Below are 26521 nucleotides of genomic sequence, written 5' to 3' on the forward strand. Positions count from 1 at the left end.
TGGCCCGGGCGGAGCGGGGCGGGGAGGGGGGGGGGGGGGGGGGGGGGGGGGGGCGGGGGGGTGGGGGGCGCTTGACAGCTCGGCCGCACTGCGCAGGCGTGGCCGGGTGGGTGTGTGGGGAGGGGGGGGAGATGCGCGCACCGCGCAGGCGCACAGGCTGCGCGCCCCCGTGGCTGAGGGGGGCGGCGGGGGCGCGCTCCCGCCCCCTCCTCAAGTGCCTCAGTGCCTCTTTCCTCACTCCCCCCCTCGTGTTATTTTTATTATTTGCGTTTAGGAGTTATTTCTGTTTGGGTGATTGGGATGCGGGCATCCCCCCCCACGTCGAGTAAAGCAGCCCCTTCACGCAGGTTCTGCCTAAATCCAGCCCCACGCCCCAAACCGACCCAAATCCACAAATATTAAGTCCGCCATCTGCCACCAGTGTGCTCAGCAGGCGAGCACAAAAATAATCAAATTATCTGCTTTCGCATAAACGCGGGTTGTTGTAGCAATTATGCTGGCCTTGCAGAAAACGGCTCATTTCCTCGCCGGAGAAATAAGATTTATTTTGTGCTCGTCTTCCTTTGTAACAACATTTGTTTGAGCTGTGCCACACATAATCGGATTTTACATTTTTTGCTTTTCAGCTACGAGAGATGTAAACAGAGCTTTAGATTGCTGTTTTATATTTATTGCTGCATCCGTTCATCAAAGATTTCCACAGTGGGTAAAGAAGGGAAGCACGTCTGTTCACCTGAGAGGAAAGGCGTCTGCTTACAGAGGGCTGGAATCTTTTGATGAAGGAGATAAAAATTGACCAGCTGCTGCAGGTTTTATCTCCTTTAGATCAGCGCACTTTTCCTTTCACTAGCTGGCACTCGGATATTAACTTACATCAGAAAGAATAAGAAAATAATTTAAGTGATTCCAACGTTTAGAACAACAATGAAGACAAGTTTTATGCATATAATGGAACTGCATTTATATTTTTCCCTGGTTAGTTCAATTGGTTTGAACTTAAAAGTAGAATGCTGCTCCTCACACAGCTGTCTTTGAAGGGATGCAGAGAGCAGGCATCACTTTTATTCATCATTAAAAGTTATTACTTTTAAGAACTGACTTCATAACAACTGAGAGAGACACTCTTCAACTCATTTTACAGAGTAATTCTTCCTGCTATTGCCAACATATTTAAATATTTGTGCTTTAGGCAGCATGGCAGACACAACCACCGTCTTCCAAGGGCTTGTCCTTCCACGGACTCTCAGAAAAGGGGTGCCAAAGCCTGCTGTCCTTCCTTAGGCTTATGTCCACCCAGAACACATCACAAAACCAGACTCACGACTTTGGGAGAGCTTAATCTATAAATACTTGAACAAAAAGAATGTACTGAGTCCAAACACAGAGCAGTACTAGTATCATCTGAGGCAAATTTGCTGTGGAATTTCCTTTTGCACAAAGACCTGGGAGGGGAACAAGGCAAACCTGTTACACCAGCACGGGCAGGGAAACCTGTCCACGCTGAAAGAAGATAAAAAATGCTTAACTGGTTATAGAAAGATACAGGCCAGAAATGCAAGTTTTTATTTATGATGGAACATTAGAATCAACAATACCAAAATGTATGAAAATTTATTAAAATGTGTGGACAGAAGCTCAAGACAAAAACTAAATAAAAACGAATTCCAGATATTTCTGGAAGGAGACTCTCCCCTGTCTTTATTATTTAGTTTGAAACTCTCCAAGACAGGGACTGCCACTTACATTATTACTTTCATTTGTACAGTGCCCAAAACAGCAGGGCCTGCAGCATGATTGGTCCCTAATTGCTAATGTAATTAACAATGATGGGAGCATTACGAGCCCTTTACGTTACAGCATGATGCTGGAGGGCTCAGCAGGTCCCAGGCTCAAAAGAATAGTTCAAAATAACACTTAGAAAATGGATTCTCTCTCTTCATTTCTGATTTACACAACCCAAATCAGAGCAGTACAGAACCTAGTGGGGGCTTTCCTCTCAGCTTCAGTGAGAATAAGACCGTTCAGAGCTGTTGTCTAGATACAGGCCTATTCCTGTAAAATCTGTGCTTACCCCTCCTGTTATGATTTAGCATAGTCTCTGAACTGGATCCTAAGCAGAAGCAATTCTCTTTCTAAAACAGAACTTTATCTAAGAGACTCTAACCTTAATCGAAAGCAGCTAGATTAAATACCTTCTAAATCATTTAGCAGCCAAGCAATGTAAAACAAATCCCTAAACTGTAGTTCAGTTTAAATCCCTGCTCCCTAGGTCTAATCATGCAAAGCAAGGAAAATCACAGCTTGCAAAGTAGAAGCATTTCCAGCTTCCAGGACATAAGAGGAAAAGGACCCACCTTTCCCCCTTGGAGTCATCACCCCTGCAGCTGTTTCCCTTTTATTTTTTTATAATTCTGGCCGTATCAACCACATCCAAGACAAGTAATGTAGATGTTACTTGTAACCTCTCATACACTGGGACCAAAACAGCACCCGGAAAGGAAGAGGACACACCTTTCCCTAAGGCCACCAGCATTACAGCTGTTTCCTTTCTGCTGTTGCAACATTATCCAGCTCATTCAGACACACAGCAGGGGACCTTGGTTCTCTTTACATGTCCTATCAGGGCCCGGAGGGGCCTGATTAGTACCTGATTAATGCCTGATAAACCTTAATGGTCATTCTCACCTGTGGCCTCCACCTCACACCCTCCACCCATAGAGGCAGGAGCCCTATTTAAGCTTTAGCCTGAGGCATTGTCCTCTGTTTGAGCTGGGTTGTAGGGGTACTTGTTTTATGTTTGACTATAGCTGTGGATGTGCTTGGCTATAGACCACGTTGTTGTAGATACCCAACTCCCCTGAAGCATTGATCTCAGACCTCCCTGATCACTACAAACTTATCCAGGTATTGCTAGACTGTGTCTGACCTTAGTTACCATCACCTGAAATACTCATTTCTGAATTCACTATCTGAACTATAGGTTAACATCTCAATCCAATTTTATCTATGCCTCATTGATACAAGCTTTTTTGATGACCTGAGCTCTCAGCTGCTGTCCCTAGGCTTGTCTTGCTTGAGAACTGAGGGACTGTACACAGTATGGTGAGGCCCCTGCCCTGTTGGCTGCATTATTGTGCTCTGTGGTCTTGAGGGAACAGTGAGCCCTTGCTGCTGCATGACATGCCCTTATCTTCAAGAGGGGTTTGGATAATGCTCTCGGCAGTGTTTTAACTTTTGGCTGGACCTGAAGTGGTCAGGCAGTTGGACTCTACCTTTGTAGGTCACTTCCAACTGCTCTATCCCATTCATTTTATGACAAGGGTATATTGATAGGGATGTAAATGTAAGTATAAAATCTTAAAACATATATTCTTTTAAAAATGCCTAGCCAAATAGAGTAAACATCACAAATTCCAACTTGCAGTTCACTCAGTCTAAGTTAGCTGCAACTTAGCCACTACGATATTCCGATAGCTGGTAGAGAGTTACAAGGAAAACAAATCAAACCTCTGATAATTTCCAGTCTATGGCATAAAAATCCCTGCTTGTTCTTAGGAAGCACCTTCAGACTAGAAGAGGCTCCTCAGCAGAGCAAGGCATAAAGTCTCTGCTGCGGTTGCAAGTAACCATTTCTCATGAGTCTGTTGTCTCTGGGTTTCCCAGGGTGGTCTGTGCACAGAAACTATGATTGCGTTATTAAAACATTCCGAGAAAATATCTGGACCAGAACTATCTTTTTGAAATAAACTCTGACCGTGGTCACGTAGGCTTCCTACAGGGATGTGGGCTCCGAGGCCTGGTGCTGAGGGGACATCTAGTGGCACGGCCCGGGGACTAGCTAGGGAAAGAATCTGCCTGAAAAACACAGGGGGTGTGTGTATATATGTGTGTGCTGTTCATGCTTCCAGGTGTTTTCTGGTATTTTTCTGGTATCAGTCCAGGTTTCTTTGGTTGATGTCGAGGTTTCTGTGTTTATTCTATTACCTAAGAGTATCCAAGAAAACAGGGGAAACGAAACTGTAAGAAATAACCTGTACAGTAAGACCTGAATCATGTCTGACCAAGGATGAGCCATCCTACCCAACGTTGCTGTTGTAAAGGTGGGGATTTTTCTCGACCTATTCACCTCACGCTTTGCTGCTCACCTGTCCCAGCCCAGCTGTTTGCCTGGCTCTGGGTGACGGGTGTTGTGCAGCTCTTGCCTCGTACACTAAACGGGAAAATGAAAACGTGTGAGTTATGAGGTAGCAGAACACTGAAAAATTACATTTATTTGCACTGATGGCTTCCATAATGTAGATATATTGTGTAGCCTTTTGAACAGGGGTTTAGCAGTGGGTTAGCCACTTAAATCACCCCTATTTATGTTGTGTTACTCTGAGCAAGAGATGTTTATGTTGTGTTACTTTGAACAAGAGACGTTTATGTTGTGTTACACTTCTTGTGCTGCCCTGGTGAGGGAATTCACAGAAGCCATGCCCCAGCCGTGTGAAATTTTATTTTCAAGTGGAACTACGATTCTAAACGGCTTTCAAACAGCTCAGAAGCTTCCAAACCACCTCAGTATGAAAGCCGAAAGCCCCGTGTTTTATTTTAGGGCCGTTTTGCTGAGATATTCAGCCAAAACTCCAACGCATCGCTTAACAAACCGGGGAGGGAACCTCTGAGGGACGGGGGGGCGGGAAAACGTGAGGCGAGCGGGTGGGGCCGGGCCCTGACAGAGAGGGGGCGTGGCCGTGCTGGAGGGGGGCGTGGCTTTGGCGGGGAGGGGGCGTGTCCCGCGCTGCCCCCGGAAGCGGCGCTGAGGAGGATGCTGACGCTGGCCTGAAGATGGCGGCCCGCGGCGCCGGGGCCGCGCCGGGCTGGGCCGCGTTGGGGCTGCGGCTGGGGCTGGCGCTGCTCTGCGCGGGCCCGGCGGCTGCCCGCGTCCATCACCTCACCCTCAGGGTAAGGCCCGTGCCGCCTGAGGGGAGCGGGAGCGGGCCGGGAGCTGGCGGGGAGCCCCTGGGCCTAGTCCCGGGGCCTGCCCCTCGTCCCCTCAGGGCCGCTGCTGCCCCTCGGGCTGAGGGGAGCCCGGGGCTGGGAGGGGGCTGAGGGGGCGCTGCGTGGCCGGGGGCTTCGCAGCGTGGGGCTGGGGGTTGGTTTCGGTGCCGGTTTTGCACAACAGAGCGAACGGCGTCGGGTTTTGCCTATAAAAATACCCAAAGGAGTTAATAAAGTGTAAAAAGAGCGGGATCAGCACTGCTGCAGCAGGGTAGGGGGAGTGCCAAGGCCTTGCAGGAGTTCCCCTCCAGCGGCTGGGATGCGGGGATGCTTTCCTGTCCCAGCTGTAGGGGGTTTCCAGTCTGTGCAGCTGTCTGATGCACAACCGAGTGAACGTTGTTCTGCCCCAGGAAAAGCTAACCTTTCTCAGAAACAACTAACTAGGAAATTTTGCTGGTTACTTTTATCGTTTTGAAGAATTTTTGACCAACACTTGAATGCTGGAAGAGTTTCTCCCAGGGCAATGCTTTCTTCCCTTACGTTGTAAACTTTCAGTCTGGCTTCAAGCAAATGTCCTCAGCACCCAACACCACAGTTCCCAGATCCTTTCACAGCATTTCTGAAGTCCCGAAGTGTTCGCACCCTTCTTACAATCAAAGCTGCGCGTGGCTTCAGTTTTGTAGGTATTCTGCATGGGTTGCAGCGCCGAGCTGCCACGCACTACGGGAAGCAGACGTCCTGTCGTGCCTTCACACACCTGTATAAACAGGAGCTTCATTGTTAGAGTGCAGCCTCTTCACCTGCTGCTTTACAGCGTTTATGTAAACACCAGGTTCCGACAGCGGTACCCTTTCATAATGAAACCTCCCTTCTGGTGTTGGTGCCGCTGGCTCCTTGCTGGTGGCAGTGTGTGTTTTGAGGCTGTGCCAAGCTGAAGGCCGCGGCTCTGAGCGAGTGCTGGGTACGAGGCCTCTGCAAACAGCCTGTTGTTGCTTACGTTGGAAAAGCCTCGTTCTGTCTTCGTAGTTAACGTCCGGAAGTGAAACTTCTGATGTCAGAAAAGCGAGTCGCAATCAGCACGTCTTGCAGCTATGAAAAGAGCTTTTTCCCTTTATAGAAACAAAATGAGGATTTTTTTTCTGAGGTAGAAAATGGATTTGTTTGACCCGTGCTGTTAGAATAACCTCATCTAATGAAGGCTCTTCCTTGCTAGCACTTATTGGCTTCATTAAAATAATGTGGTATGTTAAAAACGAACAAACAAAAAATGCTTTTTTCAAGCATAAGAGAACTGCTGGAAACAATTTTCAGAGGTTTCCAAAAGTGGGTGGCAATTAGCATGTTTCTGTTTACCAAAAACATGGTAAGCGGGGCATGTGCTGTGGGTTTGGGGTTTTTTGGTCTTAACATTTGAATACTGTAATACCGACTGCTTCCGAGAATGAGGAAGTTTGTCCAGATGAGACCTTTGTCAGGTACACAACTAAGTTTAATGCTGGTGAGTAGCTGAAATTAGAGGTTTCCAGTAAATTATCAAGAGGAACCATCCAACTGAGAATGCTGTGTAGCAGTTTGTCGTGTTACTTTTAATAAAGTGAGATTGCTCTGTAATGCACTGGCTTCCAAAAGGGAAGTAGAACCCCTCCTGTTTTATGACAGTGTCAAGATTGTGATGTCATGTTATTTTTTTTATTTGGAAGATGTTATTTTTCAGTGGTTGTTTCTGTCCGTAAATCCCTCTGGCCTTGTTATGTTGGTAAGTCTTGGATTTCAATTGCACAAGTTGAAAAACCCTTTCAAAGCAACTCATACTGATAGCATCATCCCAGTTAGATTTGGGGTAAAATGTTAAATATGTCTTTACCCATTCTGTAGGATCTCGGATGCCACTTTTATTTAGTTGTACTCAAATGGTGCAGGATTGACTTTAATCTGAGAGGGAAAGATTTGTATGGAAAGCAGCTGACAACTTAATCTGTTGGTACAACTGTAACCTGTTACTAATAAGGCCCAGGTCGTCCCCTCTTGAAGGGGCATGTTTAGGTGTTGAAGGCATCCTATACAAATTAAAAGCCCGTGCATGCTAACAGCTCAGATGCTTAAGTATTCATTTGTGTTGGTTTAGACCTTTGTTCTAAACACACAATCAAATATTTCTGCAGTTGAGTGGATATAAGTAAAAGCCAGATATATCCAACCCGTTAAACCTCTCGTGAGAGGTGAGACGGCTGTCAGTTAGCCAGCATCTTCAAGCTGTTGATACGCCGAGCAATAGATGCTCATGGGGAGTGTGCTGCTGCTTGTCAGGATCGTGTAAAGCTGAAGGATTTGTGAACTAAATCCGTAAACTCTAAGCACCCAAAGCTGATATAAAACCAGGGAGGAAAGTGTGTGGTGTGTACTGTTTGTTCATGGGGAGCGCGCTGGGGAACCAATGAAGCAAATGATGAAATTGAACTGAAATTGCGTAGTGTTTGCAGGAATTCTGAATGGCGTCCATGTCTCCGCTTGTATTTACAACATACAGAACGCCTTGTGGCTGGGTGACGCTCTGTTTCTCTCCTTGCTGCCCACACAATTCTGTCCAGAAGTGCTTAATACCACACCAGGTGTATATCTAAAAAGCTAGTATTAGTCCTCTATTCTGACTGAGAAATTACATGTAAAGCATTGTTAAATGACCCACGTGGACTCTTGTTTCAAGCGTCCAAGTGCCTAGAATGCTAAGATGGCACCGCTTTAATACTCTGTTAAACAAAGCATCTGCTGTAAGCCATGTCACTAACTTTGTTTTTTCCTCTTCTGAGCATTAAGGGAACCATCTGGTTATTTGTCAGGTTAGCTTGATTCTCTTAGGGTGATCTCTTAGTACGGCTAAATTACAGGTCAGCTGTGCCAGGCTTTGTGTCCTGCTCTTACAGTGGCATTTGTGTAAGGAATGTTTTGTGCAGATAGCAAAATTGGGGATCAATGGAAAGAGACAACTTATTTATTTGTTCAGTTCATAGCTCAGTCTTCCACTGCCTCATCCAGAAGAGTCTGATTGCCTTTAGCAGTTGACTTCTCTGCTTCAAGTATTCTGAAATCTGATTATCTTTTTCTAGGCATAGCAGGAGGAGGAAATAACTTATTTTCAGTGATCACTTGTAAAAGTGCTTTAAACTAGGTTTTAAATGTGCTTTTTAATCTTTGTTGCTCTGTTCTTATTTTTCTTCCGGTTAATGATCCTGTAGGATTGAGGGTCCAGTTGCGTACCAGGCTGGATGGGGCTTTGAGCAACCTGACCTAGTGGAGGTGTCCCAGCCCGTGGCAGGGGGTTGGAATTGGATGATCTTTAAGGTCCCTTCCAACCCAACCCATCCTGTGTTTCTGTACCTACTTATTGATCTCAGAATGCAAAGTACCAGGAATGTGACCTTTCCTTGTCTGATGTGGCAGCTGTGTGTAATTTTTACCTCTTCTCAGATTAGGTCCTTCAAGCCTCCTAAAAAAAAAAAAAAAAAAAAAAAAGAAAAAAAAAAAAAGCCAAGTGTACTTGAACTTTAATAAGCTGGGCAAGGCATGAGCAGGTATGAATTTCTAGTTTCCTTGCCAGTCTGAGAGGAGGCAAATTATTCTGCAACTAAGCCTGTGGGCAGGGGAGAGGATTAGAGATTGGGATTTCTGTTAGAGAAACTAACCCCAGTGGTTCTGTTGGACCCCACCTATCTATATTCAGTGCTTACCCTACCTGTAAGACTCAAGGCCTTGAGTTTTACCAGGACCGTTATTAAAAATCGTTTGGAAGAAGGAGGCTATGTAAGAAATGTTCTCATCTGCGCCGTGCAGATAGCTTTGCAGTGTGTTAGGTGTTTGACTGCCAAGCGGTGACCCTGCCTAACACAAAAGGTCTGATAGGACAATAATGTGGTGTGATACTTGCTAAACACATGGCCCAAACCCAGCTCTCAGTTAGGTAAGAGTATTACAGTCGACTAATTCCTCTTCAGTCTGTTGCAATGACAGTGGCTAGGGTTCAAACAAGAGTTTTCTTCATTCATCTCCAGTCTTTTTTTTCTTTTTTGGTAGCAATAGTTTGCTTAATCGGTGATGCCAGCAATTTAATGTCCTCCAGACTTTTTTTTTGCAGCATTCTCAGGAGTAGAGTCAAATAATCAGCAATGACACATTTGTTTGAAGTTCAAGTCTAAGTTGCTGTAAGAGTTGATTGGTTGTGTCTGAAGGTATCCTAAAGAGATTTGCTCTTGGTGTGATCAGACAGATGTTTTGCATGAATACTTAAGTGTCAATCTTGGTCACCCTACTTCCTCTGTAATTGCTTAGGCAGGTGGCTGCGTTTTGTGGTGTAATCCAGCCAAAACCAGGACCTGTGTATGGGGTTGGTAACCTGTCTTTTCTTTCTCGTAGGATGATGTGAGGCAGAAAGTGCACCTGAATACCTTTGGCTTCTTCAAGGATGGTTTCATGAAAGTCAATGTCAGCAACCTTTCGTTGAAGCCACCCGTGAGTGCTGCTAAGGGCACAGAAGTAAGTCACTTTGAGTCCAATCACTGCCTTAAGCTTTCTGTCAAGTTGCCCCTGCACTGGAAGTTTGGACTTGTGTGAAGTGTCAGACTGGTGGTGCTGTTTGCTTTGCTCCCCACTGCGAGCAACCTGTGAGGATATGTATACGTTATGAGACTTAGCCTCAAGTGCTATCTGTTCTGCTTTAAGGTCAAATTTTAACTCGTCACCTCCTCGACTGAACCTGTGTGTCCATATATGTATTTTATGAACAGAATAGCTCAGTAGGAAGGGACCTACAAAGACCATCAGGTCCAACTGCCTGACCATTTCAGGGCAAATCAAAAGTTAAAGCATATTGTTAAGGGCATTATCTAAATGCCTCTTGAGTGTTGACAGGCATGGGGGCATCAACCACCTCTCTAGGAAGCTTGTTCCAGTGTGTGACCACGCTCATAGCTTAGGAATTTTCCCTGATGTCCAGTTGAACATCCTACAGCGCAGCTTTGTGCCATTCCCATACATCCTAAAGTACTAACTGTGTGTATATATCAATCCTCTATTGAACAGAGGTTTCCTAAACAGTCCTCTGAGCTGAGACTTTTCATATTGTTGTCCTGTTATATTCAAATACACTGTGTAATCATGTTATCAGTAGATTCTCAGTACAGTGACCACATCCAGATTTTTAGAGAACTTTCACCTTATGTAGTACATAATATGTTATGTTAATGATTTTAGTAGAGATATGGAAATACCTGGGTAGAAAACAGATGTGTTCTGACTTCACTGCATACTTCTATCTTATTACAAAACGTATTACATCTTTTCCTCATGCAAAATTTTCTGGAAAAGTACTGTAGCAAGTTGAAAGGGAGCAATGCCAGAAGGCACTCTCGTTTGAGTTTGAGTCAGTATATATTACCTTCTTAGTAGGTATGGATGAAGCAGCAAGTCTATTATACTTGAATTATTTTCTGTCTAAACAGGTAATGAGAAAAATTCTGTCTTAAACATAGGTTAATTTGAGAGCAGTGTCTTTGACTCATTCCATGGTGGCTTGGCTTCTCATCCTGGGAGGCTGAGCTGTTGTAATTTGACAGATTCTTCTTAATTGTCTCATAGGTGGGGTTCAGTTTGGATCGAACAAGGAACGATGGCTTCTCCACTTACCTGGTAAGAGATGTGGATGCTGGCCTAAAAATAGTAGCCTCTACATGGGAGAGAGCATACCCATTTCTTATAAACAGGAGGATGCTTCAAAAATGTTTTTGATTTCCTTTCCAGGATGAAGAATTGGATTACTGTATTCTGAGAAAGAAACCAGAGCAAGATGTGTCTATTGTAATCTTACTTCTGGACTTCACAAATGAAGTGTGAGTAAATGGTGTACTTTGCATTCTTGGGTTACTTTGCTAGTTGAAGTCAATGTAACATTTGATACTTCTTGAAGGGCTTGGAAAGCTGCAGTGCATGTAGCTGTATTCTCAGTGGGTCACATGAAAGTTGGGAATGAAAGAAATTTTGAGGTATAAAGTGATAGGTATTTTTGAGGTATAAATAATTTTTTCTGTGTGTTGAAGGGGTTAGGGGATGTGACTTGTTTCTTTGGTGTAGGTTTTTCTTGCATTTTAATAAGGTGATTGTCTTTTACTGGTCACGTGTAGACTATGCAAGCCACTTTAAGAATGTTGATTGGCTTTTCTTTTGTATAAAAATCTTATTTAGTGTGAAAGTACGGTTCTCTGCAGAAGCTTCTTCTCTGTTACCTAAAATTTCATTCGTGTCTGAGGAAAATGCTACTGCCACGATTACCAAGCCAACAAAAACGTCAGAACAAAATGCTGATTCTGGTACAAGTCTGGAAGAGACTGAACAAAATACAGATGGCAAAGGTAAGTCTGCTCAACCTGATCTATGTGTGCTGTCACTGCTAGTTTCTGGTTGATGTGCACCCAGCAGCGTGTTGTGGTCACATTCCAGGATCCCCTTGGGCTAGAATTTGACAGTTGTGTAAACCTGCCCATTCTTTGGGCTACTCTTTGGACTGAAGTCTCTCCTGCTCAGTGATGTGCATTATATCCCCTGGAGGCTTAGCATGGACTGTCAGAGACCTACAGTATCTGTGAGGAGGGGCTGGACTATCTGCGCTAAAAGATTTTAAACACGTGTGGTCCATTACTGACAGTAGGGCTGCTTTGATTCAGAAACTGCATTAAAGATGCCCACGTGTCCTTTCCAGACCTTATTTTTATGAGATGATGATCTTCCTTATCTGAGAGGTTAAAATCTAGTCTGTCACTTGGAAGTTAAGGGGATGGAGAGGCAACTATACGGGTAATCTTTCTGGCAGGGATACATCTTTGTCTGGCTTCCAGACCAGCAGATGAAACAATTTGACAATCTCTGCCCTTATGGAATTAGGTCTAAACAGTTTGTTATCTCTTCCTGGAAGAGTTCCTAAATGTAGCAGACTGATCTGTAGTAGATGGAGTCTGTCTTGTTGTGTAGTGTGCATGATCTTTGATATAGGTGAAAATGGAGTATGCTGTCTTTATTTTGCACAGCTGTTTTAACAAGTCAAGAGCTGAAGCTGGATGGCACTGAAGATAATTTGTCTGACAGCTCTAGCTTTGCTTTTCTTGCAGTAGTGTTGTGAACATTGACAGTGTGCTGACACACGGAAGCCAAAAGCAAAGCTTAAGTCTTAAAACTTTTACTCTCTGGTAGGATGGAATGACTGTATGTCTGGAAAGCTTCATCCAGGGTCTGTTGAAGTGAGTGGAGTGAAACTGTGAACTTCACATGCTGCTCTGTGGAAGTCTCCTGCCAGTTTAAATTTCTCCAGAACAGATCTTTACTTGGCAGGTTGCTTTTTTTTTTTTTTTTTTTTTTTTTTTTTGAAAATTGTGACCTTGCCTAATAAGGAGTTGAGAACCTTTTCCTTCCCCAAAACAAGTTAGTTTTTTTGTAAGTTTGTCAGGCCTAATGTGTACATTGAGGCTAATCAGTGATAACATTAAACTCACATAGTTGTAGAGTGTAGGAAACAAAGCTGTAGCCTGAATCCAGTATATGCCATCTGCCTCCTGCATCCCTGTAGCTGAAGGGGGTGGAAAGTTTCTTTGGGCAGGGTTTTGTGGAAGGTGTAGTAGTAGGGAAGCCTGCCTTAACATTTAAGGATGCATCCAGAATGAATTGTAGTGGAGGGAAGAGTCCTAGGCAAGTAAGGAGGGGTTGGGGAAGAATCTCTGATGATCATCTTGAAAACTGTCATGCAGATGAGTGTAGGAATATTTGAATAAGGTATTGGCAATGTGTAAAAGGTGGTAGTTTGTGAGGCTGTCTAAATGCAAACACTCTAAATGTACCATTAATACTTTTATCTCTAGATAAGAAGTCCCAACGAAGTACAACAACGTCTCAGGTAAGAATCTGCTGTTCTCATTCAGAAAAAAAAATGGCAAAACATTACAATATAAGTATAGCCAGAAAGTTGAAAGGCGTATTCTGTTGCTCTCAGCTTCCACTATAAATGTACAGGATGCAGTTCTGTTTGTCTGGGTGATGTAACCAGATGTAGTAGGTACCTGCCTAGAAATCCGTGTCTATTTTCCTTTTCCCAGAGCATAATAGAACAACAGCATCATGTTCGCAACGATGGAGGAACTTTCTCATTTCAGGTAGGGTTTCTGCCATTGCCTAGTCTTAATGTGTATAGATGGTTCCTTTGACGTAGTACTTTGTGAAAAGTCTGCTGCTCCTTATTGTAGTGCCTGTTTCCTCGGTACAGAGCCTCTTTAGTAGCTTTGTAAGTTTGAGATGGACTCTTGTTGAAAGAAATGCCAAAAAGCTCATCTTTCATAAAGTGTGGGGACTGATTTTAAACTCCTTGCAGTTCACCTGAATATGATAGTCTGTGAGCCTTGGCATATCCAAGTATTTGGTCTGTTAAAGCCTTAGCATTTACTGGGATTTGGCTAGTGCATGCAGATTTCTAACAACAAATAGCTGTGACCTGTCTGATGATTCACTTAAGGGACAGCTGCTCTGCATGAAACCAGATGAATGCTTTGTTGCAGTACACTGATTCATTTGTCATTGTTGGTTACTATAAAACAAGCATATTTTAGATCGTAATGTGAAACAGAGCAAATTTGCATAGCTGTGAAAATTTGTGTGGTTGTGGTGAGAACAGAACATCTTATGCATTAAGGCAAGCATGATCAAAATTCTGTGCTTCACCATGTTAAATAGAGGACACTTCCTGTTATTTTTTGTGTTGAACTGACTTAAGGGCTGATGCCCAAATGTCCTGGGTTTCCAGAGTGCACAGCAATAGTGATTCTGTACCTGGAATGCTGTTGAAACTTGCAGATACACAGGTATATGTATCCTCAGAACAGTATGTTTGCAGAAAGGAACCAGCTGAACCAAAATGACTTTTCTGGCCCCAGGAGAGATGGCTTCTTAACAATGCAACCCTGTTGTGAATGAGAAGAACACTGACTTTCCTATTCTTTGTTTTCAGTTTTTTTTTAACATCAGCTCTGATAACCAAGAAGGTCTCTACAGCCTGTATTTCCACAAATGCGTTGGCGAAAAGGGGCAGCCTAATACTGATAAGCAGCTATTTAGTCTTGATGTGAGTATAGCTTCTAAAGTATAATTAACTCATTCACTTAGAATTGAAAGCTGTATATTTTAGTCTAGCTTGTATACCAAGCACATTCGGTATGTGAGTGTCTGTCTGGGGTGGGAAGTGATTCAGAGCTGTGCGTTTAATCTCTGTAGTGGCGTTTCTGAAGGCAGCAACTACAGTAAGAAGAATTAAAGTACTACTTTTAGAGAAATGTTTGAAAATCTGAAGACTGCATGTGGGATTGGTTGAGTGTACACAGTTGTGACTAGATGCTGTAATGAGATGAGCTAGAACAGCTGTTTGTGTTACGTTAGTCCCCAAAATCGTATTTTTTTTTCTCTAAACAGTTACAGATATTAAGGCTGTTGCTGCAATCTAAATTGTTGGTATTTGTGAATTCATTGTTGTTTTGCTTTTAATGGCCTAAATCAAGATGCATTTTTACACTGTTAGGTGAACACCCTTAAGGGTAATATTTCATCGCACATGTCCTATCTCTTTTATCATTCAAGGGTTCAATCCTATGCAGTCTCGAGACAGAGATTATTAGAACAGCATGGGCTTTCCATTTTTTTCCCTTTCTTGTGCTTATACTGCCTTCCATGCTGCTGTAATGACTTCAATGTAGTCTGTTCTGTAATGAATCCTCTCATTGACTAAGGTAACTGTCCGGTCAGGCCCCTGAACTGCTCGTTAATGTGGCTGTGCTGATGCTACAGCAGGGGAACATGAAGGTGATAGACCTTAGTAGCCCTAATTGCACTCGGACTAAACTGCTTTAAATCTGCTTCTAACGTTGTTTAGAAAGCCAAGTCTTTTAATTGCAATTTGTTCATTTGACCCCCTGAAGAAGTTGGAAAGAGAAGAAAACCTGGGTAACTAGCCTACCTAGTTGTATCCAGAGAAGCACGATATTTTCAGTGTTGCAAATTAGTCTTGGTGAATTATTTTAATGAAGTCCTAGCACACATAAGCAAGCCTTTTGGGGATATAAATAAGATGTTAAAGCTTATGTTTTTTCAGTCACGAGGTGATAGACTTGCAGCAAGGTACGTCCTTTCTCTTGACACCTGAAGAAATCCACTGTAGCAAACCTAAAAGTTCTTGCAGCTAGGTATCACTCTCTGCTCACCTGAAATCAGGGCTGTGCTAAAAACTCTGCTTGTTCACACAAAGTTGTGTAGATACTGTTACTGAATTAAATGTGAAATTTGGTGGATAGAGCAATTGTTATTTGGGAAAATTACTTCCTTTCTGAATAACGTTGCATAACTGAAGCACCAGAAGGGACTGCCTGTCCTTTTCTGCTTTTCAAGGAAATTACAGATGCAATTTGAAAAATATCTTGAGATGCTTGAAGATGAAGAGCTGATTTTATTTTTTTTTTTTTGTTGTCTCATAAGATAGCACTTCAGAAAGGCTAATTTTAAACGAGTGTATCTGTTTGAGTTAGCAATTAAAGTTCACAATGCTTTAGCCAAATCTGTTTTCAATTGTACGCGTAACACACCTTTAATATTCAGATAGAAATTACGGAAAAGAATCCTGAAAGCTACCTCTCAGCGGGTGAGATTCCACTGCCAAAACTTTACATTTCCATGGCACTCTTCTTTTTCCTGTCTGGGACTGTGTGGATCCACATACTTCGTAAACGCAGGTAAACAAGCTAATGCTGCGTCAGTGACAAATACGGACCTACCTGGTTTAATTTTATTCCTCCTCTTACTATGCCCAATTCAGATGTAATCACTTAGAATTCTAAATCTTGCTCAATGATGTGTACCTAATACAGCTTCTAGATGCTACAGTTACTTTAATCGGTGACGTTGTAGGAGACCATTGTTCAAAACTTATCAAGTCTTATGTTAGGTTATGCATGCAGTGTGCATATTTTAATATATTGTGGCAAAAAATACACAGGAAATTCCTGTAGTGGACAACAGAGAATACTATTTGGAAGTAACTCTACGTAACAAGAAATCTTTAATAATCATTTTCTTATGAGGAACAGCAGACGAGAGCCATAAACACTTTGATTATAGACCAGGTGGTGGGAATTCCTCACCATGTGCCATGCTTCTTAATCATTAAAACGTAACATCAGAAGCCAGGAGCAGCTTGGACCCTAGGACTTGAATTGAAGTTCAGTAGGTAATGTGGTGATCTGGTAGTCTGAAGTTCAGTAGGTGATGTAGTAGGTGATTTGGTAGTCTGAAGTTCATTTGGTGATCTGAAGTTCAAGCTTGGTGGTGTAGTTTAGTGACTTTGAGGGGTGGGGCAGCAGTTGTGATACCATTGGAATTGTATTCAGTAATTTTCTAACAAACATCTTGTATGTATAGATCATAGCTATGAACTACCATGTTAAACTAATTAAAAAGCAATAGCAGAACATGTCGTTAAAATGTTATTCAAGATGCTGCAGAAGTTTGGACTGCAGCATTAAAAAGAGTCCCTTTACACTAATAGTCAGCTCCTCCTGGGAGTTACTCTGACGTTTAGGATAAAGAAAATATCCTTGCAGAAACAGACTTTTACTGCTGGCTTTTAACTGATAGGTCTTTTTCTCGACAGAAATGATGTCTTTAAGATTCACTGGCTAATGGCAGCCCTCCCTTTCACAAAATCTCTGTCCTTGGTCTTCCATGCGGTACGTATAACTTATTCGCTAAGCTGTTCAGCTGGGAATTAGAAATGTGGAATTCAGGGCATGATGTTAGAGGAATTTGCATTAAGGGGGGTGGGAAAGAGGAGTGAAGGGGGAGAGAAATGTCTTTCATATTGGAGTGTTGATACTGAACCACAGCTGTGTGGTGGAAGCGATTCAATTTTCATCAGCAAATTGTGACTTCAAATACAATTGAGATTGTGGCCTGAAAAGGGAAAGCAACAAGGATATACGGGAGGCTTGAATGAGTTCCATGAATTCTAATGCTTCAGCCATCTGAGGCTGGCTTGGAAGCTCGAGTAATGGTACAGCTCCAGCTACATGTCTTAACAATAAATGTTAATGAATGGTTGGCCTTGATTGATGTCTGTAAAATTGAGGGCTGCTGCTTCAGCTGACGTAGTATGGCATACCATGACAGACCTAACACTACAAGCTTTAACACATTCAATACATGATGTCTCTATTGAATTGTATTGACTTTGCCTTTCCGCTGAAAGATATCGTTAACAAAGATAATGACAAACATTTAATCTTCCAGTGTTAGTGCCAGTCATGATCTCTGCCGTCAAGCTCATAGGAGGATAATACCTACAAAAATTTTGGAGTCTACTGGTTTGAATCTTGTTTCCAAATGAAAGTAAAACTAGGGAGCCTCTAGTTTCCTATTGCAACTGAACTCGAGCAATGAATTAATAAGCTAGATATGCAATTGTTTTAACTGTAGCTGTGTAGGAAGGATGTAGATTGTATAAAATGTATTCACTGATGCTTAGGAAATAGAGCAAATGGAGATAACCTGATCAGTACTAAACAAAACTCGAATGTGTTGGGAGGAAGCATCCTCTAAATTATGGGAGAGATGAGTTTGTACATGCTGATGGAGAATAAAACTTGAAATGGCTGCGAGAGCAGACCTATTGTATAGGCGTGGGTGGGGTGCTGATGAGAGGATTATGAAGTAACACGTTGTATTTTCTGCTTCCAGATCGACTATCACTACATTTCTTCTCAGGGATTTCCTATTGAAGGCTGGGCTGTTGTCTATTACATCACTCACCTGTAAGTATATCAGAAGATTGTTTTGGTAGATTCAAACAATGAAACTGAATTCCTGGTGTGGCCATCCCCCTCCCTCCAAAGAAAACTGGGAAATTGCTGATTCTTTTGTACTACGGTCTGAGTGACAAGATAAGAGTCAGCCCCGTGTAAAGGGGAAAGCTCTACTTGCAGAGGGCAGCTGTAGAGAATTGGTACTTTGTGGGTAAAGGAGTAAAAGGAGAAATGCTTTGCTATTCTTTATTCATACTAATATTCAAGTATCTAATTTGCTCTTGGTATGAATAGTAAGAGGGTGCAGCTGCCAGTGTTTTCTCCTGTTCATGATGGTAAATGGATGACTCCCTCAGGAAAAGATTGCTTATATTGACAGTTGTGAATGCAGGGTAATGTTGCTGTGTGGTGCACAGTTGTAAGCAAATACATCTGCTTCACTCTTGTAGGATAAGCACTTGCCAGACTTACAAATAGCAAGGCATTTATTTGGGTTTGTGGCTTTGCTGTCTGTAGGAGAGAAGACCTGGGCAGAAGGTCTTCTTGTATAATAATCTCCTTGTACTATCTGCTTTTCTTTCAGACTGAAAGGTGCTCTTCTGTTCATCACTATTGCCCTCATTGGAACTGGCTGGGCTTTCATTAAACACATCCTTTCAGATAAAGACAAAAAAATATTCATGATTGTCATCCCGCTTCAGGTGAGGATTGAACCGCATCAATACTTACTGTATTGTGAGAGAGCTGATTGTGAAAAATGTAACGGACTCTGAATCCTACAGAGAATATCACAGTTACTTTTTGTATAAGTCTCTTGGTTACAATATAAGTTGAATTTAAGAGTTTTAGGAGCTGTGAAAGGGGCTGAAGTTATTTCTGTAATTTGCCCATTTTTCTCCTCATATTGAGTATGAGATAATGGTTATCGAATAGTGTCAGTAAGCATCAAGTAACTCTAATGTAGGTATAGTCATGCTGGGACAAAACTTGGGCTGCAAAACAGTACTAAATTACTCAGCAGAGATATTAAATGAAAGCTGTCACTTCTGAAATGCTTGCTGAATGGGTTTAAGGAAAGGGAAAAATTGTAGGCCCATTGCATCTGAGGGAAATTTTCCCAGTATGTTCAAAGCAGTCAGAGCTTATGTCCTACTCAAGCAGCTGAAGAATAAAGGAAGAGAGCAATTCTATTTGCTGTTGTAGGTAGAATAGTCTGCTTTCCAAGACAGAATCTGTTGCCCAGCTGCAAAATCAGAAGGATATACTTAGAGTCTGAGGTTCTTGTAGAGCAGTACAGAGTACAAAATGTTGTGAATGACCAGTTTGAATTATTGACTTGATTTAGGATAATGTGGTTAGACTGTTTGCTATCTAAGTGTATGCAGACTCCTGTTTTGGTATTGAAAAAAAAATAATGGAATTTTGTTCTTTTTTTTATCTCTACTGGTACAGTAGATTCAGCATATTATGTAGCAAAAAGGACTACATCCTGAATGTCAGCAGAAATTATTTCCAATCAGTTATTTCTGTAAATCCTGTGAAGGTGCTTCTGAACGTGTTATTTTTGACATAGAGCTGCAGAAGAATAATTGATGTTACCAAATAGCCTCTTTCTGCAACTGTGGGACAGCTTTTACCGAGTTGGCAGACCACATCTCTCTCTTTGGAAAGCCTCTGAAGCCATTAAGCACCTTTTGTCCCATAGGTACTGGCAAACGTGGCATACATTATCATAGAGTCGACAGAAGAGGGAACAACTGAATATGGGCTGTGGAAAGAAATCCTTTTCCTGGTAGACCTGCTGTGTTGTGGTGCCATCCTATTTCCAGTGGTATGGTGAGTCACTGGGCGTGATGTATAGTTTCTGAGCCCTGATGGCTTGGGCTGCTTCTCAGCTAGGGGTTATGGACTGCTAAAGGTTAAGATGCTACCAAAGCAAAGAAGTAAATGTCTGTCCTTCGTGGAGTCAAGTCAAGTTAATTAAACTGTATTGGTCTTTAATGCTTCAGGCCAATGTTGTGGAAGATGCTTGCTTGGGAAATATATTAAAAGGATAAATGAAAGTGGGGGGCGTTTTAAAAGCATGGCCAGCGCAGTGCAGACAGACTATAGGTGCCTTTGAAGCTTGCAACTTGTCAAAGTGCTGATTCCCTTATGTTGAAAAATAGGGTTTTGCTTTACTGCCTGAGGTTGGAAAGTAGGCCACTATATTCTAAAACAATAGTGCTGTCTGAGATCAGAGCTTCTTTCAGCCAGAGTAGCTGCATATTTACTTGACTGTTTAGAAGAAATAATCCCACAGGGAACATTTCCCTGCCCTTCCTTCCACTCTACTTGGCAAGGAAAAATGTTGGTTATATAAAACCCAACCAAAACACAGATAATTCAGATAAATGCTATTGTTGCTGCTTGCCAGTTTGTCAGAATGTTTATGTTCTAAATTCATTTTAGTCTTAATTGGATAAACAGCTGGATTTAAAAGAGGATATGAAGGAGCTTCTGGCTCCTTGGTTAGTAAACACAATATTCTTGTTTTTCTCCAGTATCTCCAGTGTTTTTTTCTGAAACACAGAAGGAATGTGTCTGTCTAATAAACACATCCTCACTCTATAGTGTGCAATTCCTGAGCGTTTTGGAGAAAACTGTTTCATGATGCATATGTGTGTGTATAAACACATACATGGTGCTTGGTAGATGAGAGTAAGCTTCACCTTGGCTCACTAAGGTGGGTTTTGGCTTCCCAGTTCTCTGTGTAACGACCAAACCCAGTCTCAGTGGCCTTCTGCCAAGGCAGGGAAATGTCTTCCGAGAAATTTGCACTACCCACTTGACACTTTCCCCACTGGAAGGAGAGCATTTGGGTGGGGAGAGCATTTGGGTTGGGTAAACAAAACTACAGGAATAATAACCTTCATTGGGGAGAGGTTCTGATCTCCTATGTAAAGGGAACTTTTACGGTCACAGCTTCAGCTGCATAATGTGCAGAATCTGTGTCCTGTGTAGCGATACGCTAGGACAAAGCTTGCTTTCCATAACAGAACTGTGTCTGAAGAACAGATGCATTTGCGTGAACTGTCCTGTAGCTGTTTATATAGTGTGCAACCAGTGCTCCTACATTGTCATGGTACCAACACAAACTGGCAGGGAAGCCTAGGACACAAAATCCTGCCCCTTTTCATCTGGACAGCCTCACTGCAGCTGGTGGGCTGAGTCATATGAGCAAGGTGACTAAGACTTGGCCCTCGAATTTCCATTCCTGCAGGGTAGCTTCTGTTACATAAGATGCCTATGTCGCCATGTAAGCTGTAATCAAGTCTTTAAATGAAAAGAGCTTAAAAGAGCAGTAAGATGCCAAATGCTTGGCAGTACTCTGAATAGTAGCTCAGCTCACTTGTACAAGTGGAAAGCGTTAAGCTGGAAAATGCCCCAGTTTCTCACTTTGCTCCTGCCATCCCTCAAAGCTTTCTGTAGGCTGAAGCAGGTTTTAGCAATTTAGCTTTCTTAATCACAAGGAGATGCAGATACTTGAACTAACTGCTTGAGATGGGGGTGAAATGTATGCAGTGCCAAACACGCTAAGGCACAGTTAATTATGGGCATAGCCTGGCCATAGAGAGCTAGCAAAACTGTTAGAGCTCTAGAGGGCTGCAGTGAAGAGGGAGTGTGAAAATTAAAGCTATTCTACTTTTTTTAATTTTTCAGGTCAATAAGACATTTACAGGAGGCTTCAGCAACAGATGGGAAAGGCAAGTAATCATAATTTTCTTGCTGTTCTATGCTACATGCCGTAAGATATTGCCAAAATTTCCAACATGTTGATTTTGAAAAACATAAACTGAAGCTATAAGTCTACAATGTTACTGTTGCTTTGCTGCTTTTCCTTGATGGACTTCTAGGAATAACATCTGGAAAATGCCCTTTCTCATGCATTGCTTTGACTGTCAGAACTCGCACGTGAGGTTTATTTGCTGGTTCTCGTTCAGCTCTGTGTGCAAGCTAGACATGGTACCTAGAACAAATCATCTGACAGCTTTGCCTTGTTCTCAGACTCAGGTGTTCAGAAGCAATCCAGAAAAGAATTCTGGAAATGGGGGTCCGTTTTGACTAATGGTGAGCCTAATTTAATTTCTACAGAATTCCGTTCCTGCCTGGACAAAGGGAAATAAACCTCAGTAGGAAACAAACCGTAAATTGGCATCGAGTGTAACACAGCTCTTGACTTGTCCATGTTTGTACAGCAATTTAAAGGGCTGCTTGTGTAAAGTCACGTTATGTTTATTGTAGCAGTGAGCGAGGCGATGGATGGAAAGTCAGCCCAAATATGGCTTTTGTGGTGTTTGCTTTTCCTGCCTTGTCCTCTCACTGCTTCCAGATTAGTTCCTCAGTTGGCTGCAGATTCACACATGGAACATAGCGCTGGCTTCCTAGGAAGCGGGCAGCCATTTCAGTAGTCTGTCATTTAGGACTGACTCTTCTTGAAAGCTGTATTTGTAGAAGGTCTTTTGTGGAAACATCCATTCAATCCAGTCCTATCCTTTAATTCTATTGTTTCTGCAGTGTGGGGTCAGTGTGTGTCACTAAGGCAGAAGACCTGCTGTGCAGTAAGGGGGTCTGTGACTCTTCCATGCTAAGAACTTGGGGGCTACTGCACCTAACAGAGATGGAAAACCACTGGGTCTGTCCTAAGTTGGTTAGTAGCTTGTGCTCACCTTGCACTTGGTGGTTTTTATCACACGGTGGTGCTATGGAGTTTAACTTCAAAACGTACTGAGTGAAGGACAGAATGAAGGTGGACAGCATCAAGGATGTTCAACATAAAGGCTCCTGACCTGCCTGTCTGACACTGTGGTGGGTGGGATCCTGATCTGAGTAAAACCAAGCGTTGCTTTTGGCTTTTTATTCTGCAAGATGTGTTATAACGTCACATGGACAGTAAAAGAGGAGGTAAAAGAAAAAAAAAAAAGGGGAAGTAAAAGAAAATGGTGATCTGAGAAGCGCTGCTGCTGTTACCATGCTTAGCTGTGAAGATTCTCTAGGTTCAGTAATTGTTTAGGCAGCATAGCATAAGGCAGCTGTGAGCCTAATGATAAAGGAATAGTTAAAGAAGAAAATATTTGCAGAAGGCATTGCACAGACTCACCACCAGATTGTGGCCAGGACAGCCACAGTGGTGGGGCTCGCTTGTCAGGTACAGTGTGGTCAATGTTTAGGGGTGGCTGGTGGAAGCCCACAGGGCACGGTACCTGATGGTGTCATGCTGCTGGTGTGCCTGGAGAGGAAACAAAAGATGATTTGGCTGCACTATAATAAGGTAAAATCATTCTTAGGCTTATAAATGAAGTGTCTTGAGTGGAACCACATGCTCCTAACTCTGTAGGCATCCCTTGGAGGTCCTGTTCTGCAGAGGTGCTGCTCAGTGTCTTGCCTTCTCACAAGAAAAATATGACCAGCACTAATGCTGAATTCCTCAGCCTTTTTTTTCCCCCACAGATGAAGACTGTTTTCTCCTTAAGTGGTGAAAGCTTCTGGATCCTTTCATGTGCAGTTTAGCTGCTGCACTGTCTATCCTGTGGTTAGGGTTGTCTTAATCCTGTGTGGACAGAGTTCTGGTCAGCCTGCCTACTGCTGGCTAGGATTTATTGTGTAGTATTAGCAGCCCTCAAGGGCTGCTTTCACTGTTCCTCTTGCATAGGCTTCATTAAGTTGCAGGGTATCTTGGGGAATTATATACTAAAAATTAAATAGCTGTTTTTCCTGGCACTGGGTCTTCTGGTGACCTTTTAGCCGGTGATGAAAATCTGAGGAAAACTGTTTTTGGTTCCTTTCGTCCACCAGAACTAACGACTCCAGGACTTTATGGCTCAGAATCCTGCTTGTGTTCCCTGCCTGTTTGTCTTGTCCTCTTCCAGCTACTTCACAACCTGTTTATTAGATAGCACTCCCTTGGGTCAAGTGCAGTCATGACTGCAGCCTGACTAGCATGGAAATGAAGTAGCGAGCTGGCCAGGCTATGAGTCTTCAATCTGTTATAGCTGTGCTTGCTGTAGGCCTTTGTATTAGCTGTCTACAATTACATAAAAGGCTTGTTAAAACCACTGCTAGTGATCTCGAGTCACTAGGTAACATTCATTTAAACTTGATTTGTCTTAAAATGATTTCCTGAAGTGGCAAGGCTGGAGGAATGGGTCTAAAGCTGTAACTTATCCAGGGTGACCTCCCAAGCACAGATGCTGTGGTTTGCTGGTAAAGAGTAGGCATGGCACAGCGATACAGCTGGGTCTGGGCTGCCTGGTTGGTTGGTGATTTATTTATTTATTCCTTTGAAGGTGATCTTTAACTCTGAAGCTAAATACCTGACATACACAGGCTTGTCCTGCACTGAAATGGGTGTAGAAAATAGGATTTTAGGAGCTTCTTTTAAAAAAAAAAATCACCACCTTCAGATTTAAGTGAGTGCCTAGCTCTTCTGGTCTGTCACTGTATTTTTCAGAGGCAGTCTGCTCTCTGTCCACTTCTGGATCTGCATTGCAAATGTCTTGCTTGCAGATTTAAGGAAATGAGCCTAAATGAGCCAAACTAAGCTAAATCGTTTGGGCTGCTCAACTACCACTACCTTGTTCACAGGCATTATGAGAAAAGGAGGAGAACTATGATATAGTAAACTTATTTGAAACTCAGTTCTTGGTCCCTGGACCTCTGAAGTCTTACAACCCACTCTTACCTGTCACGTTATATGTTGTTTGAGGGAGGAACGGAGGGCTGGAAACACCGCTGCAGCTTTTGTTCTGCCTGGACCTCTGCGTGTGATGAGAGCTATGAAGCTCGGTGCAGTCTGATCACGACCAGCTAGCTCTTTTCCCGAAGCACTGCAGCATGGCAGAGTTGGCAGCAGTGCAAGGGGAAATGCATTGCAACATATAGCTCCCAGGCAACATCCCCCGTGTGCCGCGCGGTGGGCAAATGATGATGAATGCTTTCGTGCTTGGCCCCCGTGTCAGGAAAAAACATTTGCTGTGTTCAGCGTCATCCTGCTTCTGTGCCACAAATGCTGGGAGCGAGGAGCCTGGTCCTGCGTGGTGCTCAGCCCCCTGGGCTCAGCTGAGCTCAGCAGATGCTGGAGGCGATGGTGTGCAGATCTGTGCTCCAACACCTCGGCAGCTCTCCGGCAAGGAGCAGGGAGTAATGCACGGGTAAACATGCTCCAGGCAGTACACAGACATCTCAAAGCCTTGAGATAAAGCTTTGTGATTTAAGTGTCGAGACCTCCATGGATAGCACAGGAGGGCTGGGAAATGTTGAGAAATGCAAGTTGAGAAACGAAATGGGCCTGTTATGTTCTAGCGTACTGCTTCCAGGCACCCTGGATGTAGGTATCCAGGGCTGAAATGGCAGGTACGTGTGGGAGGCACGCTGCTTATCCAGTACGTTGGAATTTCTTCTGACTGTGACGGGGACTTCTGTGCCAAACAGCTAATGTGCTTCAGAGTATTTGAGATTAACTAGTGCCACCTTATAATGCGTGACACGGAGAGTTGCTGTATCTGTTCGCTTGACCCCATCTTGCTGGTATAGGAATGCTTTTAAGCAGAGTGCCATAGAGATTATAGGGCCGTATGTCTCAGAGTTACTGCTGGAGCTGCTTTTTGAGGTCTAAATCTGCATGCTGCATTCATTGCTGGGGAGTGGGGGGATACAAGACTTCCTTTTACTATTAAGTAATGGCACAGATTGCACCTCAAATGTACACACTTCTATAGCGTGCAGTGCATTGTGGAAATACTCTTAGCTGTACTTTGTTTGCTCTAGACACATTATGGTTTGTCTTTGCATACTGTATTGTCTGAATTTGAGCTCCTTTTGCCCTTATCTGCAGTCCTTTTCTGTTATTACATACATATTCTGAAAAGTTCAGATTTACTCATCAGAAAGGTATTGTCTGATAGTGTGCAGGGCTGTCGCTGTCTGGCTTTTTTTCTCCATCTTACAGACTGCCTCAGCATTTGAAATTAGCACAGGGAGCAAAATGAAAAAGTGATTTATTTCCCAAATTCTGTGGCATGTTATGTTTTGATCAGTGCAGATCAGGCTGTTGCAAGCATAAGCTGTTAAAGTAAATGGTGATGAACAGGGGAAACTGAGAAGCAAGTTATAGAAGTTATAAGTCTATCTTGGAGGGTGGCTTTCATCTTAATTAGTCTATGAAAGAGGCGGAATGCAGGTATGAATTAGTTTGTAAAACCTTTGGTAGAATCTCTTTTCTTGTTATGCTCTGCAGTTGGGCACTGTTCCTTGAACGGTTATCATGCTCAAAATATAAAATTACCTAACCTTTACTGCATGCTGCGATTGCTGTTTTATCACAGTTTTACAGGCTGGGGCTGCAGGTGATTTAAGTTGTGACAGCTGCTGGCCTTCCCTCTTGGGAGTGTTGCTGTTGGTATCTGGGCTGCCAGCCTAAGTGAACCTAAGAAAGCATCCAGTATAGCAAGACTCAAGAATTAACACTTGAAGCACCTTCAGCCTGTGAAAAAAACAGTTCACGAGCTGCTGATGACAAGCAAGGATGACTTTGGACTTTCTTCAGAAGAGTATGTGCTGTAACTTTGAGCTGTTTAAAAAAACTGGCAGGATTTTGCAACTGTGCATAAATACTGATTCTAGAATCTGCCAGT

General features: G+C 43.0%; 1 protein-coding gene across 1 annotated transcript in view; it reads left to right on the forward strand.

The window, feature by feature from the left end:
• Positions 1 to 4785: 4785 nt before the first annotated feature.
• GPR107 (G protein-coupled receptor 107) overlaps positions 4786 to 26521 on the forward strand; it is a 34378-nt gene continuing 12642 nt past the window's right edge. Inside the window, exons 1-14 of the mRNA XM_032200047.1 lie at positions 4786 to 4947; positions 9391 to 9510; positions 10612 to 10662; positions 10774 to 10862; positions 11215 to 11381; positions 12879 to 12913; positions 13113 to 13169; positions 14018 to 14131; positions 15652 to 15785; positions 16703 to 16778; positions 17785 to 17858; positions 18433 to 18550; positions 19555 to 19685; positions 21552 to 21595. Of these exons, the coding sequence (XP_032055938.1) occupies positions 4831 to 4947; positions 9391 to 9510; positions 10612 to 10662; positions 10774 to 10862; positions 11215 to 11381; positions 12879 to 12913; positions 13113 to 13169; positions 14018 to 14131; positions 15652 to 15785; positions 16703 to 16778; positions 17785 to 17858; positions 18433 to 18550; positions 19555 to 19685; positions 21552 to 21595 (1327 nt within the window). The 5' untranslated portion in view covers positions 4786 to 4830. The remainder of the gene's footprint in view (positions 4948 to 9390; positions 9511 to 10611; positions 10663 to 10773; positions 10863 to 11214; positions 11382 to 12878; positions 12914 to 13112; positions 13170 to 14017; positions 14132 to 15651; positions 15786 to 16702; positions 16779 to 17784; positions 17859 to 18432; positions 18551 to 19554; positions 19686 to 21551; positions 21596 to 26521) is intronic.

Source organism: Aythya fuligula, chromosome 19 (assembly GCF_009819795.1).
Source record: "Aythya fuligula isolate bAytFul2 chromosome 19, bAytFul2.pri, whole genome shotgun sequence".
NCBI lineage: Eukaryota > Metazoa > Chordata > Aves > Anseriformes > Anatidae > Aythya > Aythya fuligula.